The sequence below is a fragment of the Oryx dammah genome, unplaced genomic scaffold (assembly GCF_014754425.2).
Source record: "Oryx dammah isolate SB20612 unplaced genomic scaffold, SCBI_Odam_1.1 HiC_scaffold_1, whole genome shotgun sequence".
NCBI classification, from domain to species: domain Eukaryota; kingdom Metazoa; phylum Chordata; class Mammalia; order Artiodactyla; family Bovidae; genus Oryx; species Oryx dammah.
In genome coordinates, this window is record NW_024070185.1 from 37,696,139 (window position 1) to 37,717,458 (window position 21,320).

The window sequence follows — 21,320 nt, forward strand, 5'->3', positions numbered from 1 at the left end:
ATCACTAGGGAAAAAAAAGTTTCGATCAGGCATAGTCCTTCTCCAACAAACACGCTTTAGGAGTAAGATCATTTTGTGATGTATAGAAATACTGAATCACTATATTCAACACCTATAGCTGCTACAGTGTTGTAGGTCAATTATACCTACAATACTATAAAATGACATATATATATGTATATACAACACGCAAATATATATAAATATATACTACAGGATGGCTTTAATCAAGAAGTAGTTAAGCTTTTGGTGAGGATACAGAGAAAATGGAACTTCCATACATAACTCACGGGAATATAAAATGGTGCAGCCATCTGGAAATAAATCTGGCACTTCTTCCCAAGATGAAATATAACTGCCATATAGCCCAGCAATCCCTCTGCCACATACATACCAAAAAATTAAAATGCCCCCACAAAAAATAGTACATGAAGGTTCATAGCAGCAAAAAGTAGAAAACATCAGTGCCCATAAACTGATAAATGGATAAGTAAAATGTGGTTTGGCAATAAATTATTTGCAATAAAAAGGAATAAAGTACTGATACACAAGCTCCAACATGGATGAACCTGTTTACTTTTACTAAGTCAAAAAAGCCAGTGACAAAAGACCACATATTAGAGGGTTCCATTTATATGCAATGTCCAGAATACACACATCCAGAGTCAGAAGATTCCTGATTGCCTATGGCTGAGAGGGGTTGAGAAAAGGGCTGATGGAGGTGGGGGCAGAAGTAGGGGAATGGAGAGTGACTACTAATGGGTATGAGGCTTTTGGAAGATGAAAATGTTCTATATTAGATTGTGGTGACTGTTGTACAATCCTGTTAATATACTAAAAAAAATTGAGTTTTACACTTAAATGGGCAAATTGAATGCTGTGTGATTTGTCTTAACATAGCTGCTTTTAAGAATTTAAAAAACTTTACAAAAGATTTAAGAATCCTTTGGATCTAAATCTCTAAAGTCTAGAATTAATATTTATACTGCCAACTCTTTCTCTCAAAGTACTTAATGGGGTGGTTTAACTCTAAAAATACAAAACCCTTGCTCAGACAAGGGTGATGCTAGATGAGTCAGAACAACAAAAAAACACACACAAATAAGTTTTTTGAATCACGTACTCTGATGTTAACTCCATGATTTTGCTTTACATTATCTGTAGGAAGAAGCTCTAAATTCAGTCTATGTTCATTGAAGAATCTATAGAAAAGGGACTCTTATAAACAGTAAAAACTCTTAAACCTTAAAACATTTCAAATAAATCTCTTATTATAACCTGCTTTTTATGAACTTAGAATATCTGCAGCTGTAATTTTGAGGAAAAATGAAGTAAGATTAGGAAACAAATGATTTCATTTAGATTCTATAACAAATGTTAACTACTAGATCTGGCTTTTGGGGCTAGACTGGTGAAACTGTGAACTTAAGTTATATCATAATTCTGTAATGTCTGTCACTTCTCATAGATTAAAAATTGTTTTAAACTGTGATCTGGTTAGTATGTTAGGACCAGTAGGTCACCATAAAACTAACTTCTCAACACCACCATTTTAAGCTTATTCCCAAAGAATTCCTTTGTCAGGTTCCTTGGTCCCAAGTACCATATCCCTCTGCTAAGGCTAAATGACAAGTTGTTCAAATGTACTGCTGCACTCAGAGTTTGGAAATAATCAAGCAGATTACTTTCAACTTATTCTATGAGAAAAATGAATTAAGTCACTGAGAAATAGTACTAGATCAGAATCATAAATGCAGCCTATATGCACTTAGAATTTATTAAGTTTAAGTACAAAAAAATTGTCTGACAAATACTGTTTTGAAAGTGAAAATTGAAGTTAGAATGACTGGATTATTTCTGTTTGCAATGTAACATATTTAGTAATCCCCCATCTAAGACTAAAGCGGGTCAATGCTTGTTTTTGTCTGCTTCTCAGGGCAGACCATTCTCTGTCTTTAGAGATCTGGCTGGTAGGAAGTTTCTGTTATCCTAAAGGGCACTGTGTGCATGCTCAGTCGTGTCCAACTCTCTGTGACCCCATGGACTGTAGCCCACCAGGCTCTTCTGTCCATGAGTTTTCCAGGCAAGAATACTGGAGTGGATTGCCATTTCCTCCTCCAGGGAATCTTCTCGACCCAGGGACTGAACCCATGTCTCTCGCGTCTCTTGCATTGGCAGGCAGATTCTTTACCACTGGCGCCACCTGGGAAGCCCAGGTTATCCTGAAACCTACTTTTGTGTTGTACAGAACTTCCTCCCAGAGCCTTTAAAATATGAAAGCCATCTTGATCCCAGTCTTTTCAAGCTAAACACTTAGTTCTTTCAGCTATTCTTCATGATGATTTTATATTTTGAGTTCTAAAGACATCCAAGTAGAGAATAATCAGCAAAGTACAACAGGAACACCAGTCTTATTCTAGGTATCTTGTTTCTAATCAAATACCCTACAGTGTAACTATTTGACAGCTACATTCTACTAAGTTAGAGCTTACTACTCAGTAAGAATCTGTATTACTACTGCTAAGCCATATATGCCAGTCTCTTGTCAATGCATCCTCCACCCAAGAAAGTAAGAACTTGTTTAATAAGTTATTGAAATTAACATAAACTTGACTATAATTTTTAACTTTTCTGATAACCATGAAGAATGAAATTTTAACAAGATTTGTCATCCATATGGGGTCATGGGTCTTTCTAGGTGCTTACACCAGCCTTTTGTTATTTGGGACTCTTATCCAGAAACTCATCTATTTTCATACTTTATTTCATATAGTCCTTTGTTCTTTTTGAAGATGTAAGTGATATTTACCACTAAGCTTCTGATACTTTATTTCTCAAAGAAAGTTCAGATACTGTTTTCCTTAAGTTGCCAGTACTGAAATAATTCCATCCTGTGAAATTATTTTGAACAGATAATTTTAGTCTTCTCATGCATTCTGGGTTTACACTTCCTTTTACTAACATTCACTCTAGTCAAGATAAATTTCTCCTACATTAAAAAATAGCCAGGGACTGTCCAGTGCCTTACGCTACCAAGACAGTGGGCCCAGGTTCCTTCTCTGGTCAGGGAACTAGACCCCACATGCCAACCTGGTGCAACCAAGTAAATAAATAATCAAATAAATGCTAAGATACGGTGATTTATGCTTTACCATTATACCAAACTCAGGCCTATCCCTTGGAAAGTTGTATTCCAAAACCAACTAAGAGCCCCTAAACCTGTAAAAATTTAGTAAGCCTTAGTTCACTCAGTGTTTAAAACTCACTCTATATCCACATTGTGCCATTCTATACAATTATTAATTTTTGGCCAAATAATAACTCCTTTATGGGCCAGAATCAGGTCCCAAGTAGCTGGTTTCTGAGTTCTTTTCTCTAAGAAATAAACACTCAAAACAAATCAAGAGCTCTACTTGTTGACAACAGATATACAGATAGCTGAAGTCCCCCACTAATGCGGTGTCTTGCCTCTTTGCCATGGTACTCATAAGCCCAGAGACTGGTTACTGTTAACCTACCAACTCCAATCCCTTCCTATCCCTGCCTTGATTTACCAATATTTCAAGTCCTGGCCAATCCCATATTTTAATACTCATTTAAACTGTCGGTTCTATTATCATCTACTATGTTTAAAAAAAAAAAAGCAGTATGATGGCCCATTTGAAATAAGCCATGTTGGCAACTTAGAGCCATAAGAAGTGTCAGAAACGATAAAAGGGATCTACTTTCGAGCCCTTTCCAGGTATCCTGGAAATATGTGTGAACACCAAAGTCTTTTATACCATTTTTGTAAGAAAAATTACAACCCTTTTAGAATCTTGAGCTTACATTTGATAAAATATTTGGTTGCGTATTTTCTACACATATGAAGATGTCACTTGAGTGAAGACTTAAAAGTTTATGTAGTGTTGAATAAATATGAAATCTTTCACCATAATAAATTTTATAGTAGGATTTTAAAAATAGGTAAGGAAGATGATAATTCAGTGTTAGAGTCTAGGCCCTCAAAGCAAGTTCTTAATACTGTTTTCACGTGAACATTTAAAAACATTTGGTTGGGAGACGGAGATTGGGAAGTGATTGCTGCTTATGTAGTCTTTTGGAGGGAAAATAAAAGTGTTCTAAGATTAGTTTGCGATAATGCTCAATCCTGTGACTATATTAAAGACAGTGAATTGTACCCTTTATATGTATAAATTTTATGTGAATTAACTCAGCAATAGCTTTCAGAAAACATTTCAACTCCATTCTAAAGACTATTACATCCCACGTTATTATGTATTTTCTAAAATATTCTTAAAATGCATAGCAAAAGCCCTAACATACCAGAGGGCCAGACAGAGAAACCTTACATATTAAATTAAGCCAGGTATTAAGATACCAAACACAAACTACTTATGAGCCAAATGTTGAATGTTAAGGAGCTCTTATTACAACCACTAAACAGAAACAAAAACATGGTACTAGACCAAACATGACTCCTAGATGATCTCTTCAGAAAGACTTATTTGAAAACAATCTTGAAATGGGAGATTTTGCTTCTGCAAACAAAAATATGAATGAAGTCCTCAATATCATGAGCACTTACTCATCATACTCGATATGATAAATAACGTCTTCATCAGCAGCAACAGAATCTGAATTAGATGTAGAGGGTACATTGTCCAATTTTTTTGTGTTCTCTTTGGAATTATGATTTACATTTCCATTAGTCCTTTTACAAGAACTGCCATTCTTCAGTGGAGTTTTGCCACGTGAATGTCCATCAGAAGCTCTAGTAACACTATGTATACGTGCTTCAAACCAAGCACCAAGGGCGACATCTCTGGCATCCACCAATTCATTTACCTAAAAAAGTTTAAAATTAGTTAATGAAGCGTAACTTCATCTATTGCTTCAAAAACCTTAATATGACTCAAGTTATTTTGAGAGTTATCACGGTTAATATTTGCAGATACAAAAGTTTAAAGTAATTTCAAAGGTTACAACAAAATTATTCTTTTGGATTATACTGTCAAATCTGTTATTTACTAATATGAAATTAACTTTCCTCCCAATATCCTTCAGTGAAATGGGTATTTTCTTTAACTATTCCTTATCCTTATCTAGACTTTTAAAATATAATTCTTGTGTACCGAAGAGTCATCCTGGCATGTTATTATTCATTAAGAATGTCACTAACAAAAAGCCAGAACTTTAGAGTATTGTGACTGTAAAACTAATTTGCTCCATTAATTTCTTCAGAATCCTTCAGATAACTTACAGTCAGACCAACCAGAAAACAGTGTATTAAGCAAAAAATAAAAGAGGGACTTGTGCACATGTACAAAGGAATGAATTTAATGAACCCACCTATACAAAATGGGGTTAAGTTTCACCAACAGTAATTCACTAGCAAATGCATTATTTACTACCTCAAAGGACAAATATAGAGAACAGAGCTATAATGATGCAAAATATATGTAGTCAACTCTAGCGGATGTTCCAGAACTAAATCATACAATCTAACAAAAGGTATAAAACAAGGTATCAGAAAAACAGGTACACCAGAGAAATTTAGATTTACCTCAAGAAGCTGGTTTTTTAAAAAAATCATGTCATCAAAAAACTGAAGGAATTGGTCTAAAGGTTAAGGCCCTTTCAGGAGCAATAATCAAGAGAAGTCCCTTCAAGTCTTTAAAAACAAAAAAAATGACATGGCTAATACAAGATCATGACCTAATCAAGCTAGCTCTTTCTGAGAGTGTAAGACCACTTTAAGGTATCATATAGGGTGGGGTGGGGGTGAGTATATAGTAAAAGTTAAAACCTATATACTAGATATTATGCAAGGCTACTTCAGTTAGGTTTAACAATCTTAATAATGAATAAATCCTATTTTACAGGATAAGGAAACAAAAGCTCTGACAAGTTAACTTGCTCCAAATGGAAGTTAATAAAATGCAAAACTAGGATCTGAAGACACCTTAACCTTAAAGCTTATGTTCTTGCTACTGCACATTGCTATACATTATGTAAGGATATAGCTACCATAGTGATTCCTCCTATGGATCTCAGCATCAGCAAAGTTAACTGAAAACCTTCTGAGAAGGACTGACCATTCTAGATGCCATTAAGGACATTTGCAATTTATGGGAAGAGGCCAATATATCAACATTAACAGATTTAGAAAAAGTTTATTGCAACCCTCATGGATGAACTTGGAGGAGTTCAGGACTTCAGTAGAGGAAGTAACTGCAGATGTGATGGAAATATCAAGAGAACTAGAATTAGAAATGGATACTGAGGATGTAGGTGAACTGCTGTAATCCCACAGTGAAGCAAATAGATAAGGAGTTGCTCCTTATCAATGAACAAAGAAGTGGAGACGGAATCTATTCCTGGTGAAGATGTGGTGAAGATTGTTGAAATGACAAAGGATTTAGAATACTATATAAACTTAGTTGATAAAGCAGTGGCAGGGTTTGAGGGGGTTAACTCCAATTTTGAAAGAAGTGGGTAAAATGCTATTCAAAGCCTTGCATGCTACAGAAAACTTGTTTGTGAGAGGAAGAGTCAATAAATGTGGCCAAACTTCACTGTTGTCTTATTTAAGAAATTGCCACAGCTATGACCACCCTAATCAGTCGGCAGCCATTAACATGGACACAAGACCCTCTACCTGCAAAAAGATCATGACTTACTGAAGGCTCAGATGATGGCTATTTTTTTTTTTTAGCAATAAAGCATTTTTACATTAAGGTATGCACATTTTTTAAAGAAATTATGTTATTATACACTTAACAGACTACAGAATAGTGTAGATCTAATTTTCATATGTACTGGAAAACCAAAAACTTGTGTTACCTGCTTTAGTGAGGTATTCTCTTTTTTCCAGTCATCTGGAACCAAACTTGTACTATCTTTGAGATATACAGATAGCCACATTTAGAAAAGAGTCTTTCATGTCGAAGTATTTGATTAAAAAAAAACACCCCAAACAAAAGCTCCACAGATGAGAGGAAAGGAAAAATCATTAAAAAATAAAACAGCGCCAACAGCAAATATTTGAAATTTACCATAGCTAGCTACGGTTTTGTATGTTCTGTGAAAAACACACAAGCTCTGCACATAAACCTAGGTTTAAGTTCTTGCTTATCACCTACTAAATGTAACCTTGAACAAATTCCTTAACCTGTTCCAGCCTCAGCTTCTTTTACAAAGTAACATACTTTGCAGTGTATTGAGATTAGGTGACAATTTGTATAATGTGCTAACTTAGCAAGCATACAGTAGCAACAAATGGAAAAACTTTCCTTCCACTAATTATCAGTATATGTTCAATGTTAAGACTTATTAAAGCTCATAGTTTAGTCTTATTATACCATGCTTAGGAAATACATTATCCATTTAATGCTATATACATTATCTCCTTTAAAAATTACAATACAAAGTCATTCTTATTTCCTAATTAGGTTCAGAAGTGAAAAACACTTGCCCTCAGGAGATATACAGCTAGAAGTGAAGTGAAGTGGCTTCAGTCATGTTCGACTCTTTGCGACCCCATGGACTACAGCCTGCCAGGCTCCTCTGTCCGTGGGATTTTCAAGGCAAGAATCCTGGAGCGGGTTGCCATTTCTTTCTCCAATACAGCTAGGAGTGGGAGCTAATAAAGGTTTCTCTAACTCTGAACAGGATTCCTCTTTATACCATGTTTCTTCAGAGTTACAAATCAAAAGACAATATGGTTCTATTTACATAAAGTTCAGATGGAGAAAAAATAGGGATGTAGACATAGGTTAAAAGTTATTATCAGGCTGTTTAATGGTAATAACAGGATAAAGTTAATAAAAAGCAAAGAAATGATTACCATAGAAGCTTGGGTAGTAGTAGTAACTAGGGAGAGGGAAGTTTAATCAAGAGGGGGTACATGAGAAGTTTCTGGGGTACATTTATCTATTGCTTAATTTGAGTGGTATTTATGGACAATGACTTTATAATAGGTTAAGTTCTACATATATTTGTATTGTCTATTACATTTCATGACCAAAAAGATTTTAAAAAGCAGCATAGTACTTTAGACAAAAGACAGGATATATTTAGAAATCCATGATGTTTACTTAGTAATTATTGATAACTTTCCTTTTCCTTTATTTGCTACAATGAGCATAGACATATAAAAAAGTTTAACAGTGCCACACACTTAGGTAAACCCCAAAAGCTTACTATCAGCAAGCTAAACAGTCATTATTTAAGCCAGAATGAGTCATTTCAACAGAGAGACCTGATGTGAGTCATACAGAGCTTCCACAAAAACCAGAACACCAATTTAGGCATCAGAAGTCCACCTGGTTTTGGAAAATAAACTACTTCCTAGAGTCAGCAATTCAACGTATTGTACAAGGGGAATAAAGGGACCCCTGCCCTCTGCACGATTTTCCAAAGGTTCTCCAAACATGATATCTAGTTTCTTACTACACATGAAAAGATAGCTACAACTGACCAAATACTGCTCAAAGTTACCAATTAAGGCAAAACAAGACTGATATTAGGTAATAACTTCAAATTAAATTTGCATCTTAAAGTTTAAATGGTATAGTCTGTTTTATGTATGCTTATCTGAAAATATTTAATATACTTTTTGTGCCTGCTAATCGTGAGGTCCAAAAATATTTTTAGGCAAAAGAGAAAGCCCCTATATCTGTTTGCTCATCCATAAAGCAAAATCTTTATAAACCAAAAATTACATAGGTAAGAATTCATGAAAAGAGAAAAAAAAATTCCCAAATTTTAAATAATTCAGACACAACAATGAAATTTTGATATACTTACTATTTAGAGACTTGCTCTAAGGAAAACAGACAAAATTCAAAGCAAACTTAAATCAAAAGTAGCAGCCTCTAAGCATTTTCAGGCTAGCCCAAAAAGAAGTTAATATCTAGTATGATTCCATGAATTCCATGCAATGGCAATATCATCTGTTTACCCATCATTTCTAGTACCTAGTACAAATACATACTAAATACCTTAATATTCAATGACTGAATTATCCAGAAATAATTCCTTCTATATGAAAGGCCCTAGTCAAAATTTCAAATACCTATAACAATTACTGAGCTTCATCCAAAAAACAAAGTAACAAGGAAGGTTAAATGTGGCTTTGACTAAACTTTGACTAAATATTACTTTACAAATAACTAGCCTTTTGAGAGTTTACATGCCAGATTCCAGGTGTATTTCTAAATGAGCAAAGGGAGACAATGTACTTACTTGCCAAATTTGTCCAACTCAGAAGATGGCCGAGTTGAAACATGAAACCAAGTCTGATGAAAGTTGAAAGCTCAAGTCCTTAACATCTATGCTATGTATTAATATGAAATATAAGAGATGTTTAAAAAAAAAGAAAGTACGAGAAATAGCTGACAGCAAAGTGCTAACACTGAAAATAAAAAGCAAAGATCTACTAAGAGAAGTAGTTTCTCATGATGCTCTTCTAAATTAGATTGGGGGAAGGGACACAGTTGGGTATTGAGAAGTGTGCTAAACAGAGAATTTAAATTGACCATAACAGTTTAACTTTGGTTAATCTCAGACCTGCAGATATATAAGCTGGTCCTCCTATGAAAACACATTTATACTTATATGGCCCAAAACAAACCAGGTGAAAAGCAGCAGCTTCCAAACGGTTACATTACATCATAAAAAGTTAAAATGTAATAATGTAAGCATAATATATACAAAGATGGTTATATAAATATTTATAGATATATGCATATACAGAAGTTATTGCACATACACACATGTATTTCCTTGCTGTCAGCTGCTGCTGCTAAGTCGCTTCAGTCGTGTCCGACTCTGTGTGACCCCATAGCCGGCAGCCCACCAGGCTCCCCCGTCCCTGGGATTCTCCAGGCAAGAACACGGGAGTGGGTTGCCATTTCCTTCTCCAATGCACGAAAGTGAAAAGTGAAAGTGAAGTCACTCAGTCTTCGCGACCCCGTGGACTGCAGCCCACCAGGCTCCTCCGTCCGTGGGATTTTTCAGGCAAGAGTACTGGAGTGGGGTGCCATTGCCTTCTACACCGAGGACCCTAAAAACAAGGACATGCCAGAAGCAAAGAGCATATCTAAAGCCTAGGTATTAGCTTCCAATATCATTCTCCAATTAAAGGAACTAAGGCTCCTTAGAGAAATGGTTGACTGCAGGACTGGGGCAGAAAACACATAAGATGAGCCTGCAGCACCTTCTAGTGCCAGAAAGGTTTTAACAAAACAAAACTCAAAGAAACCCCAAATGGGGGCATATGGAAAGGACACAGGAGAAAAAATATCCATACTAGTGTAAATATATGACCAAAAAAATGAAGAGACAAGTGTCCCACGTAAAAGAATTCCTAATAACTTTTGTAGATAATCTGACCTTAAATATGGAGGGTTAACTCTCCATTCTTTAACAATTTATTAAACACAGATGCAGAATATTTTTTTACCTGAACATTACTGACCACAGCAGGGATGTTTTCAATATTCACTTGCATAACAAATTGCTGGTCACAGGCCTTAGTTGCTGCAAAAATCCCCCAGTCAATAATGTGTTACGGAGAAGGAAATGGCAACCCACTCCAGTATTCTTGCCTGGAGAATCCAGGGACAGAGGAGCCTGGTGGGCTGCCGGCTATGGGGTCGCACAGAGTCAGACACGACTGAAGCGACTTAGCAGCAGCAATAATGTGTTAAGAGTGGGCTACATATAGTGACTTAATCTCAAAGAACACAGTATGCAAAAGGGGATAGGGTAGAATAACTTGACACTGAAGAAATGTGACAAACGCCATCTTAGCCAGGTGATTAAGGTTCACAATGGTAAGTTACTATTCATTTAAAACTTAAATAATTACAAAATAGAACATCAACAGTATTGTGCCCTAGACGTGTCATTGAAAATAGCACTTTAGCTCTGAGCATTGAAAATAGCACTTTACCTCTGTGTTCTTCCTCCCCAAGTATGTAAATTCAGTCTAACGATGAAGAAAATATATTCTAATGTTGCATTTTACAACTACCTGACCAATACACCTCAAAATTGTCAAAGTCATCAAAAACAAAGTCTGAGAAACTGCCACAGCCTAGAGGAGCCTAAGGAGATGACTGTTTAGTATAAAACTAATATAAATGTAATGTGGTAACCTAGATGGGGTTCTGGAACATAAAAGACATTAGATAAATGCTAAGGAGATATGGTTCATTAATTGTAACAAATGTGCCACACTAATGTAAGATGGCAAACTGGGTGTAGGATATATGGGAACTCTGCAGTATCTTCCCAACTATGCTATAAATCTATAACTGTTCTAAAATAACAACTTTATTTTTTAAATAATGTGAAAAATTATCAAGTAGAAAGTTTTGGTTACTGAAAGAGGGATGAAACCAATGAATGAAATAGACAATTTGGCAAGTGCGCTTTCAATATTAACAATTCGATCTGAACTGTGAACATTATATAAAAGCACTAATTTATATGTTTTGTATATATCATGTAAGTTTATTCCCAGACTTTTGCTTTGTTACTATAATTTTTTTCTTTTATTAAATGACTATAGTAAGGAAAGCTATTGATATTTAAACAGCACTTTGCTAATGGCTCATAATGCTCTCATGTATTTTCTCAGCTTACCAGGTATTCCTAAGTATTGACTGCCTTCTCCAGGATTTACAATGTTTTGTTTTTTGCTTATCTGTATTATCTAGAACTTCTAGAAAGATATTAAATAATAGCATTAACAGGCTTGTTTGTCTGGTTCTATCTTTAATGGAAATGCTTGTGGCTTTTCCCCACCATTAAGCATGATGCTGGGTATGGTTTAAAATATTCATCTATTCCATCTGTTCCTCTTACTAAGGAATTTTTTTTTTAATCAGAAATAAATTCAAATTTTTATTTAGATGCAGAAAACAGATTAGATCATTTGTTTTCTTTGGTTATATTAATATGATGAATTATATTAAAATGTTTCCTAACAATGAACTATCCCACTTCCTGACAAACCACACTTGGTCAATGTATGTTCCTCTAATATACAGTTATTACTTTATTTGCAAACTATAACTTGAGATTTTATATCAATATGTAGTGATATTAATGTGCTTTTATAATCATGTTTTCAGCATCAGTGTTATACTAAATTTATAGAACAAATGAAAGCTTTCCTTTTTTTAAAATCTTATGGTTCAATTTAGATATTATTATTCTTTATAGGTTTAAAGCAATTCAGTGTAGTGCAGCCAGGCCAGGTGCTTTGATACACCTCTTTACCAGTTTTGATTCTTTCCTTTTTTGTGGATCTGTTTGCATTTTTTCATAGATCTCAATTTGCATTTCTTAAGTAATTCATTTTGTCTACCAATCTTTAACTTTTAGCCTTGAAAAAGCTCTGAAAAATTAAGTTTGGGTCCCAGTTTACCTCAACCATTAAGAATTACGAAAAAATATAAGGATAAAGATGAAGCAAAAGTGTTATTTCTACAAAATTTATTAGAATTTGAAGAAGTTGCTAGATAACAAAGGTCAATAAATCAATCACATTTCTATATAGCAAACAAACTAATTTTAAAAGGTAACCATTTATAATAACATCAAAAACAAAGCTACTAGAAATAAATCAAAGGTATGTAAAGAGGAAAGTAATTGAGAAAGGTGTCAAAGATCTAAATTAATGGAGACATCTATCATTTCAATAATGAAGGGACTCAACATTGTAAAGATGTCAATTTCTCAAGGTGGTCTACAGATATGGTTTCCACTGAAATTTCACCGGGATATTTCTAGGTAAAAATTCCTAAAGAAATTCTTGAACATGTGTACCATGATACACACAGTTGGTTCAAAACAGCACAGTTTATAACAGCTAAAACTGGAAACAACACAAATATCTATTCATCATGGGTTAGATAAATGTATTATGGTATGTTAATAAAATGGAATAATGCAAACAGTGAAAAAATATAGCCACATGTGAAAAATTTCAAATGTAGGCAATACAAAATGTTGTTTAGAGATAACTAGTAACACTAAAGAAAAATGGAATGATCATGGACGACAGAACAAGTAGTTTACTTCTGAGAGGGAGAGAGTGAGATGTACTCTGGTAGGGGCATACAAGAGGCTTCAGAAAGCAACTATGTAACCTTGGCGGAATTACACAGGTGTTTGCTTTCTGAACCACTGAGTATAGTATGTCTACATAAATTTCACTGTTTTTTCAATATTACTTTTTAAAAAGTTAAAATATTAACTCCAATCTTTACTTTCAAATGGCAATCAATGTCCACTTATTCACAGCATCCTGAAGAGAATACATCTATATTCTCACAATTAACAAGAAGTCTGAGGAAGACAACATACCTTATATAGTCCAATGCCAGGATCAATAAGAAAATCACGAGTTGATGTAGACGGCTGACTGGAAGGTCCCACCCTTGGGGTTTTCTTTACTTTAGGTGGACTATTAGAACAGGGTTTGGCCTGTATATCAGTCTGTTTTGATGTGCTAGGAAGGTCAGGGTCTGGGCGAACTAGTAGCTGAATTATATCATTAAGTCCAACATCATAGTCAAATAAAGTATATCCATTTTCCAACTAGAAAAAAAAAAAGGACAGAAAAAGATTAAAATGCTTCTCTCAAAACTCGATCTTTGTACATCCTTAGTTACCCAAATGCCCTAGTCAAATATTAATATAAAATTCTCAGCATTACAATTTAGTGGTCTTGAAGCCATTCCTATGGCCTCTGATGTCAGCATCTTCGCAGTTTGTCTGTGTGTGCACTCAGTCATATCCGATTCTTTGCGACCCTATGGACTGTAGCCTGCCAGGCCCCTCTGTCAATGGAATTTTCCAGGCAAGAATACTGGAATGGATTGCCATTTCCTATTCCAGGGGATATTCCCAACCCAGGGATTGAACTCACACCTCCTGTGTCTCCCGCATTGGCAGGCGAATTCTTTACTACTGCGCCACTTGGGAAGCATCTTCTCAGAACCTCAATAAATTCTTAGGAATCATTCTATGTAAACTACAGGGAAAACAGACAGCCACTGAAACCAAATATTATCACTGCTGCTGTGATCTCATCATCTAGGCAGAAAAACTCATCTTCAACAAGTTCTATGCATTTTAATGAATCCACTACAAGAAACAAAAGGTGAATTTTCAAAGTGAATTGCTTTATAACTTTGTGTTCATAAAGACATTTAGTTAACCATTTTATCTTTCTGAAGCAGTAACTTTAAAAACCAAGTAGAAAAAAATTCAAGCATGAATGATTACAATGCTTGCTCATGCTACTCCAACTTGCTCAGTTTTCTGTAAAGGTGATCAAGTTGAATTATGAAAAGTATTCCAGGATGACTAGTGAGTAGTGAACAAATTATCTTGTAACTTATCCATATTTTGGCAAGGTTTTTATAAAGGACTGAATTGCATCCACCATTCCCACCCTCACTCCTCCCAAATATGTTGAAGTTCTAATCCCAAGTAACTCAGAATGTGAACATATTTATCTGGAAATAGGATCTTAACAGAGGTTATCAAGTTAAAACTAGCATCTAGATAAGGGTGGACCCTAAGCTAGTCCCTAGGTAAGGGTGGACACTAATATGATTAGTGTCCCAGAAGTTGAAATTTGGACAAACATGTGGAGAAAACAGTAACATACTGGAATGATGTATCTACAAGACAAGAACACCAAGGATTGCTATCAAAACATTAAGAAGATGTTTGAAGGAAGCAAGAAAGGATTCTCCCCTAGAGTATAGCATGGCCCTGCTGACAAGTTGACTTTGGGCTTACAGCTAACAGAAATGTGGGACAAAGTATGTCTCTTAAGGCACCTAGGGTTTGATACTTTGTTATGGAAGCCCTAGCAAACTAAGTCTCCATTTTGTTTCTTTATACAATTTAGTTGGCCATTTCACTAAACTCCGTAAGGCTCAGAACTATCATTTCCCAGGAAATACAACCAATTTAATCCCTAGTCATGTTTCCCTTTGTATGTAATCTCTGTCACCATCCACAGCTCTAACACAATAAGGCCATATGTGAGAAGTCAACCAAAGAGACAAGAATAAAAATCTGTCTTTGAATGACAAACTTACTAGTGTATATTAAATAAGTACCTTTAATTCAAGCAATCCAAAACTTACTTAGAACAATCCTACACATTACAGGACTGCAAAGAGATCAAAGCAGTCAATCCTAAAGGAAATTAGTCCTGAATATTCATGGGAAGGACTGATACTGAAGCAGAAACTCCAATACTTTGGCCACCTGATGCGAAGAACCGACTCATTGGAAAGACCTTGATGCTGGGAAAGATTGAAGGCAGGAGGAGAAGGGGACAACAGAAGATGAGATGGTTGGATGGGAGATGGTTGCATGGCATCACCAACTTGATGGACATGAGTTTGAACAGACTCTGAGAGTTGGTGACAGTCAGGGAAACCTGGTGTGCAATAGTGCATGGGGTGTCAGAGAGTCAGACGTGACTGAGCTGAACACATCACAGGTGTTCACAACTGTTAAACAGAACAAGGATTTGAGAAATTAAAATTTCCCAATAGTGGAATTAAAGGAGACATTATCTAACAGACTAGCTAACATGCTTCTTTCAAATAAGTCTAAAGAGTCTCCCAAGTCAGTAAGCAGATAAGCCCTTTTCAGGATAGGATGTTAACATGGCTTATCTGATTAGAAAAACAAGAACTCTTAATCCTCAACTACTGGGAAAACCTCAATAAGCAAAAAACTACACGTTCACACCTTCATTTTGCCTGTCTCCAACAGCATCCCCACCCCACCAAAAAAAAAAAAAAAAAAAAAACCTAACAGCACAGAACATGAAAACTAACTGGTAGGACATTCCCCCAAATGAAGATACCTATATGAAGCCGTATAATAGAAATCAGGCCCACAGTAACCTGTAACCACTGTTCCTCAATCAGTTATGCTTGCTAGGATAGCCACTTTTACCCAGATGATGAGTCCTTTCCTAATTCATAGGCACTCTCAAAAGTTTTTCTGAAATAGTGATTATCCATCCACTGCATAGCAAGTTCCACAGAGTTTTGCTGTTGTGCAGAGTTGTGAAGACTGTTGGAATGATTTGTTACTTTAAAAGTACCAAGAATTCCCTGGTGGTCCAGTTGTTAGGATTCTACTGCCAAGGGCAGTACACTCCTTGTTTAGGGAACTAAGATTCTGAAAGTGAAAGTCACTTAGCCATGTCTGATTCTTCAGCACCGCAGGGACTGTAGCCCATTAGGCTCCTCTGTCCATGGGATTCTCCATGCAAGAATATTGGAGCGGGTAGCCATTCCCTTCTCCAGGAGCCATGCAGCCAACTGAATAATAAAAGTACTAAAGTCCTCCCAAATTTAACAAAGTATAGACTGAAAATTACCTGCACTTAAATTATGCTGAGTGGGGGAGAAACAGATTGGTAATTTGAAACTTACACTTATGAGTTTCAGGCATTTAACTAATGAATGTCTCATTGTAGAATATGTTTGAGAACTGCCATTCCAGAAGATATGGCTGAAGAATTTATAATATTAAAGAGGCAGGAATAGTCCTATAATTTTTTTCTTTGAATTGAGTTGAAGTTAAGAAATTATAGGTAACAGTAAGAATTACAACTGTGATGCAAACTAGGAAGCAAACACCAAATGGCAGTGGCTCAGAAGGCAGAGAAGTCATTCCCAAGAGGCTATTGATAAGGCATGCAGGTGGAGACAATTACTAACTTTCATCTACCTTTCACAGCATATATACTACAAACACACACCCCACCACCAACCCCCCGCCCCTCCCCGCTCTTTCAAGTAGGCAAACACTTTTACTTTGTACTGCACGTGAAAACTGAGTACAGGGGCAAAAGAAAACTTTCTTTCTTCTGGTTCATGCTTCACATCTACAATCTACTCTAAGAGTTCCTACAATGATACAGGGAAGAGAAGAGCGAAGAGAATCCTTTCAGAGTAGGAAAAGCTCGGATTCTCAAAAATTTAGAGATCCACCAATACAACTCTTTCTTAAACAAACCACCAGGGAGCAAACTCAACCTCTCATAGAATATCTAAATGAGGTTACCCTACTTTAACTGGAACTTACAGCCCAGAATTGCTGCTCTCCCCATTTTGACTCTCAAAAGTAGAGTCAATCACACAATTACAGTGCTGCTCAAGCTTCATTTGCGTACCGACCACCTGGGGACCTTGTTAAAATACAGGTTCTAGTACATTGGGGCTGGTCAGGTGAAGCTAATGCTGCTGGTCCTACAGATCCAGGGACCATACTCTGAACAGTAAGAAACTAGTATGAGGCTGACTTCCTACAAAATGCATTTTCAAACTCTGGTGTTCATCAGTATCTCCCTTGGGGTCTTGTTAAATTCAACCACTTGCAATTTTAGGGTGAAGTGAACATCTATAATAAATATCCACCAAGTGATTCTGATGTTTTATCAAAGATTAAAAGCAGGAGACCTAACATACAAAGGTGGAGGAGGAGGCAATTTACATCATGGACACTGTAAATGCTTTTTTTAAATTTATGACATTTTTCATTATGTGGCAGTAACGTATCCTGAGGAAGGAGTGTGTTTTCCTAATAAGCACAAAACTCTTGACTTCTCAAAGATTTAGAGATTCACCAATATAACTCTTCCTTAAAAAAATTCCGACCTCCAGGGTGCAAATTCAGCTTCTCAGAGAACCATATCCAAATGAGATTACCCTACTTTACCTGGAATTTACAGCCTTGCTCTCTCTCCATTTTGACTTTCAAAGGTAGCATCGATCTATTATGCCCTTTCTCCTTTTGACTCTCAAAAGAGCATTTTACAGGATAAGGGCAGGTCTTTGACACCAATCCAATAGAAGCCTACTACAGACACACTATCTTGTCCAAGGACTGTAGACTGTATTTCCAAAGGAGAAGAGAGATAATAATCACTCCATGGCTACTTGTCAGCTCGTAAATAAACACCTGGAGCCCTATCTTTCTTCTGTCTCCAACTAAGTAGGAACCCAAGGTCCATTCCTAATTCCTACTTGTCTACTGTTATAGAGAAATCAAAAGCAGAGAGTTTCAACTGTCCTGGGCTAAGAGGTACATAAGGTTGTTATCCTCAGCAGTTTTCCCATGAGCCTGGAATAGCTTCGTGGTGTCCTGAAAATGTACTCTGTTGCCTTGAATTTATCACAATCCCTTCCTTTCCCTCAAGACAGCCAGGGGCACATTTTCTTTTTACCGTATTTTTATTATTAGACGCTAAGAGGCGTTGCCTGAGAATACATATTCATGCTTCATTTCTATCTCTGGTGAAGCTAAAAAGTATCCTGGGAATTTATGTACTATTGTCCCTAGCTAGAAAATAAAATTCAATAGACTTGATTACATTCTTTTCACTTTTGATCAAAAGATAAAAAAGGTATTAGCCACAGGAGGCACAGCGATATAAAGTTACATAGAGTTTAATACACATACATTTATTTTTAAAGCAAAGTTTAAATCGAACAGCTGTTTTTGTAAGTCAAACGCTAGAAGATCAATATAAAACTACTATCAATGATGCCATCTCTTGCTGTTGTTGTTTAGTCGCTAAGTCGTGTCCAATTCTTTCTGACCCAATGGACTGCCAGGCTCCTCTATCCGTAGGATTTCCCAGGCAAGAATAGTGGCGTGGGTTGCCATTTCCTCGGCCAGGGGATCTTCCCCACCCAGGATCAAACTGTGTCCCCTGCATTCCCTGGGAAGCCCACGATATTTCTTACTTAAAACAATCCCTGGCTCTTTCTCTCTCAGAGTGTAATCTCATTACTCTAAAATTTCTGGACAGTTTCAAATGGTAAGCCTACGAAGGGGAGAAAAATATTCCTTTCAAACACTAAGCTGTAGGAAAAAAAGGCTACTTCTACCAAATCAAAGAGAGTTACACTTATTTCAAACAACAGGACTGGAGCCAAACTATGATCAGCTGGAGGATGCCAACTTCTTTACTTGATTAACATTTTTTAAAAAAGAAAAAGATAAAGATAGGACGGGTCTGAGTCTCTTGATACAGACCATGTGAGTAGGAAAAATCTTCAATGGGCCAGACCAAGGCCAACTACCAGCGACGCCCACAGGCAACCTCACCGCCAAAAAACACTTTCGCCTTCAAGTGTGTACCGCTGGCTATGCTCCAATTACTGTGTCAAAAGCTTGAGTGAGGGTTCTAGTAGAAGGTGAAGGATAAGAGCAAAACAAATCTTTTGTACTGCTTTTCACTCTTCGAACAACCTCCTTGGCCCAAACTGGGCAGTTTAAGCCTGGTCCCGGGTTACACCAACAGCTTCTTCAGCAGGTCTCTAATCTCCCCTACGACAGATTCGATTCTAGGAAAGGAGGTGGGGTGGGGAAGCAGAAGTTCTGGAAACCCTTCGAATCTTCAGTGTATACAAATCCCTTCCACAGTGAGGAGGCGGACTTACAATCTTGTGCCCCATAGGGAGCAATATGTAAGTTTCCCCTCCCACTTGGGAGTCGGCAGCGCGTCTGAGGTACGGAAGCGATACGAGCCGTTAGCCGGGTCAGCACGGCCGGGAGCCGGAGCCTCCTGCCCTCCCCACCCGCACTTCGGCATGGCCGCCAAAGCCCGCTGCTCTCCCCGCCCTCCAGGGGCCAGGGAGCCCACCAAGCGCGGGAAAGGAGGGACCCCAGGCACTCTGGCGAGCTGTGCCTGCGGCTGCTGACCGGCTTGGCAAGGGCGGTAGGTCTCGGCGCTCGGGGCGCCCCCGCCTCCGACCCCGCCAAGCGCACCTGCAACTCGGGTGGCCGGGACCCCGCCGCGCCCCACAGGCGGGCCCAGGGCCGCACTCTGAGCCTCGCGGGCTGCCCAGCCGAAGTGGAGCCAGGTGCGCTCTGTGCGCGCGGTACACCAAGCCCTCCGGCCCGCCCAACCCAAGCATCCCGCTGCCCTTGCTAGGGCTTCCAGAGAAGTGTGTTGGGCGCGCCTTACCTGCTTGCCCCGGTAGAAGAGGCGCTGGCACTCGGGCCGTACGTCGAACAGCGCCCACACCCGCTCGCGCAGTTCCTCAATTGTGGCTTTCCGAGACACGTCCTCAATGGTGCGCGTCTGCGAGCCGTCGATGGTGCGAACCTGGATCCACATCTCGGCGCCGGGAGAAGGGGCCGGCTCCGCTTTGTCTACCCCTGCGCTCCGGGCGCCGCGCCCCGCCCGGCCCGCGCCGCTTCCCCGGCGGCTCTGGTTCTCAGCGGCTGGCCGGCGAGCGCGCGCACAAGGGAGGAAGACTGACCAGGCGCCGGGCCCGACAGGCGGCGGTGAATCCTAGACCGTGCGCCCACCCAACAGAGCTGGAGAGGGAAGGAAAACGAAACCAGTCGGAAGCTCGGTTGCTATTGCAGCCCCTGCCTCACAAATAGGAAGCAGCCTTGTCTGCGCTGCGCGGAGTGTTTACTTATAGAGCTCTAGCTCCCACATGGAGGTCACGGCGCCAACCCTGATCTCGCGAGATCTACACCGGGCTCCGCCTTAAAGAGGTAGCAACTAGGGAAGAGGCTGTAGACCAGAGGGAACTAAAATGGGAGGGAGCCGGGAGGACGCGACAGAGGGGCGGGACCGCCGAGAGCCGTTACTTGCGCCTCCGCCTGCACCTGGGCCTTGGACACGCCCTCTAGCCTTGGGGTGTCTGGCGGTTACAAGGCCGCCCACACGGATTCCCGCTTTGGTCCAGGTTTCGCTACCCAGGGCGCCAGCGACTCCTCAGGCTTAGCGGATTCGGTTCTGTGGTCTCAAAAACACACCAAAGATAAGAAATTGTGACGTGCACTTGTGTGATCAAGAAAAGGCGAGTGCGTGCGTGCGGGTGCAGCCTAAATTTGTGAGAAATCACGTCAGGAAATGAACCCGCTCCACCGCTCTTTGCCAGACACTGTCAGCCACGCGGCCTGGCTGGGCCGGCCACCCAGTCAAGACCCTGGGGACCCTCCTGCTTCGCGAAGTCGTTTCCCGCCAGGCCCGAATGCTGCCTTCGCGCGGAAACGCGCATCCTGGGGTTTCCCGCCGCTGAGCTGAGGTGGCGGCCCTAGGCGGGCAGGCTAAGGGCCTGCTGGGATCTTCTCTTCGGGCCCGCTGCGCCTCAGGCCTCAGAAGTGTTGGTGCCGCCGCCGGGAGGGCCCTTCGCGGTTACCGATTGTGGACCTGAGTTACCCGGCATTTGGGCTGAGGGACTGCAGGGTCGTGGATAATGCTTTTAAAGGATGCAAAATTACACACCTCT

The 21,320-nt window shown here is 38.8% G+C and overlaps 1 protein-coding gene across 3 annotated transcripts in view; it reads right to left on the reverse strand.

Annotated features, from left to right (window-relative positions):
* Positions 1 to 20,564, reverse strand: part of LOC120863524 (E3 ubiquitin-protein ligase UHRF2) — a 75,303-nt gene extending 54,739 nt beyond the window's left edge. The window contains exons 1-3 of one of the 3 annotated variants that reach the window (XR_005721033.1): positions 20,039 to 20,564; positions 13,384 to 13,617; positions 4,589 to 4,848 (exon numbers count right to left, since the gene is read on the reverse strand). Coding sequence is in view for 1 of the 3 variants with exons in the window: in XM_040239877.1 (XP_040095811.1) it covers positions 4,589 to 4,848; positions 13,384 to 13,617; positions 20,039 to 20,191 (647 nt within the window). In the remaining 2 variants the exon portion in view is untranslated. The remainder of the gene's footprint in view (positions 1 to 4,588; positions 4,849 to 13,383; positions 13,618 to 20,038) is intronic. The other 2 variants (XR_005721031.1, XM_040239877.1) reach the window with 2 other exon arrangements.
* Between the last annotated feature and the right edge of the window lie 756 nt (positions 20,565 to 21,320).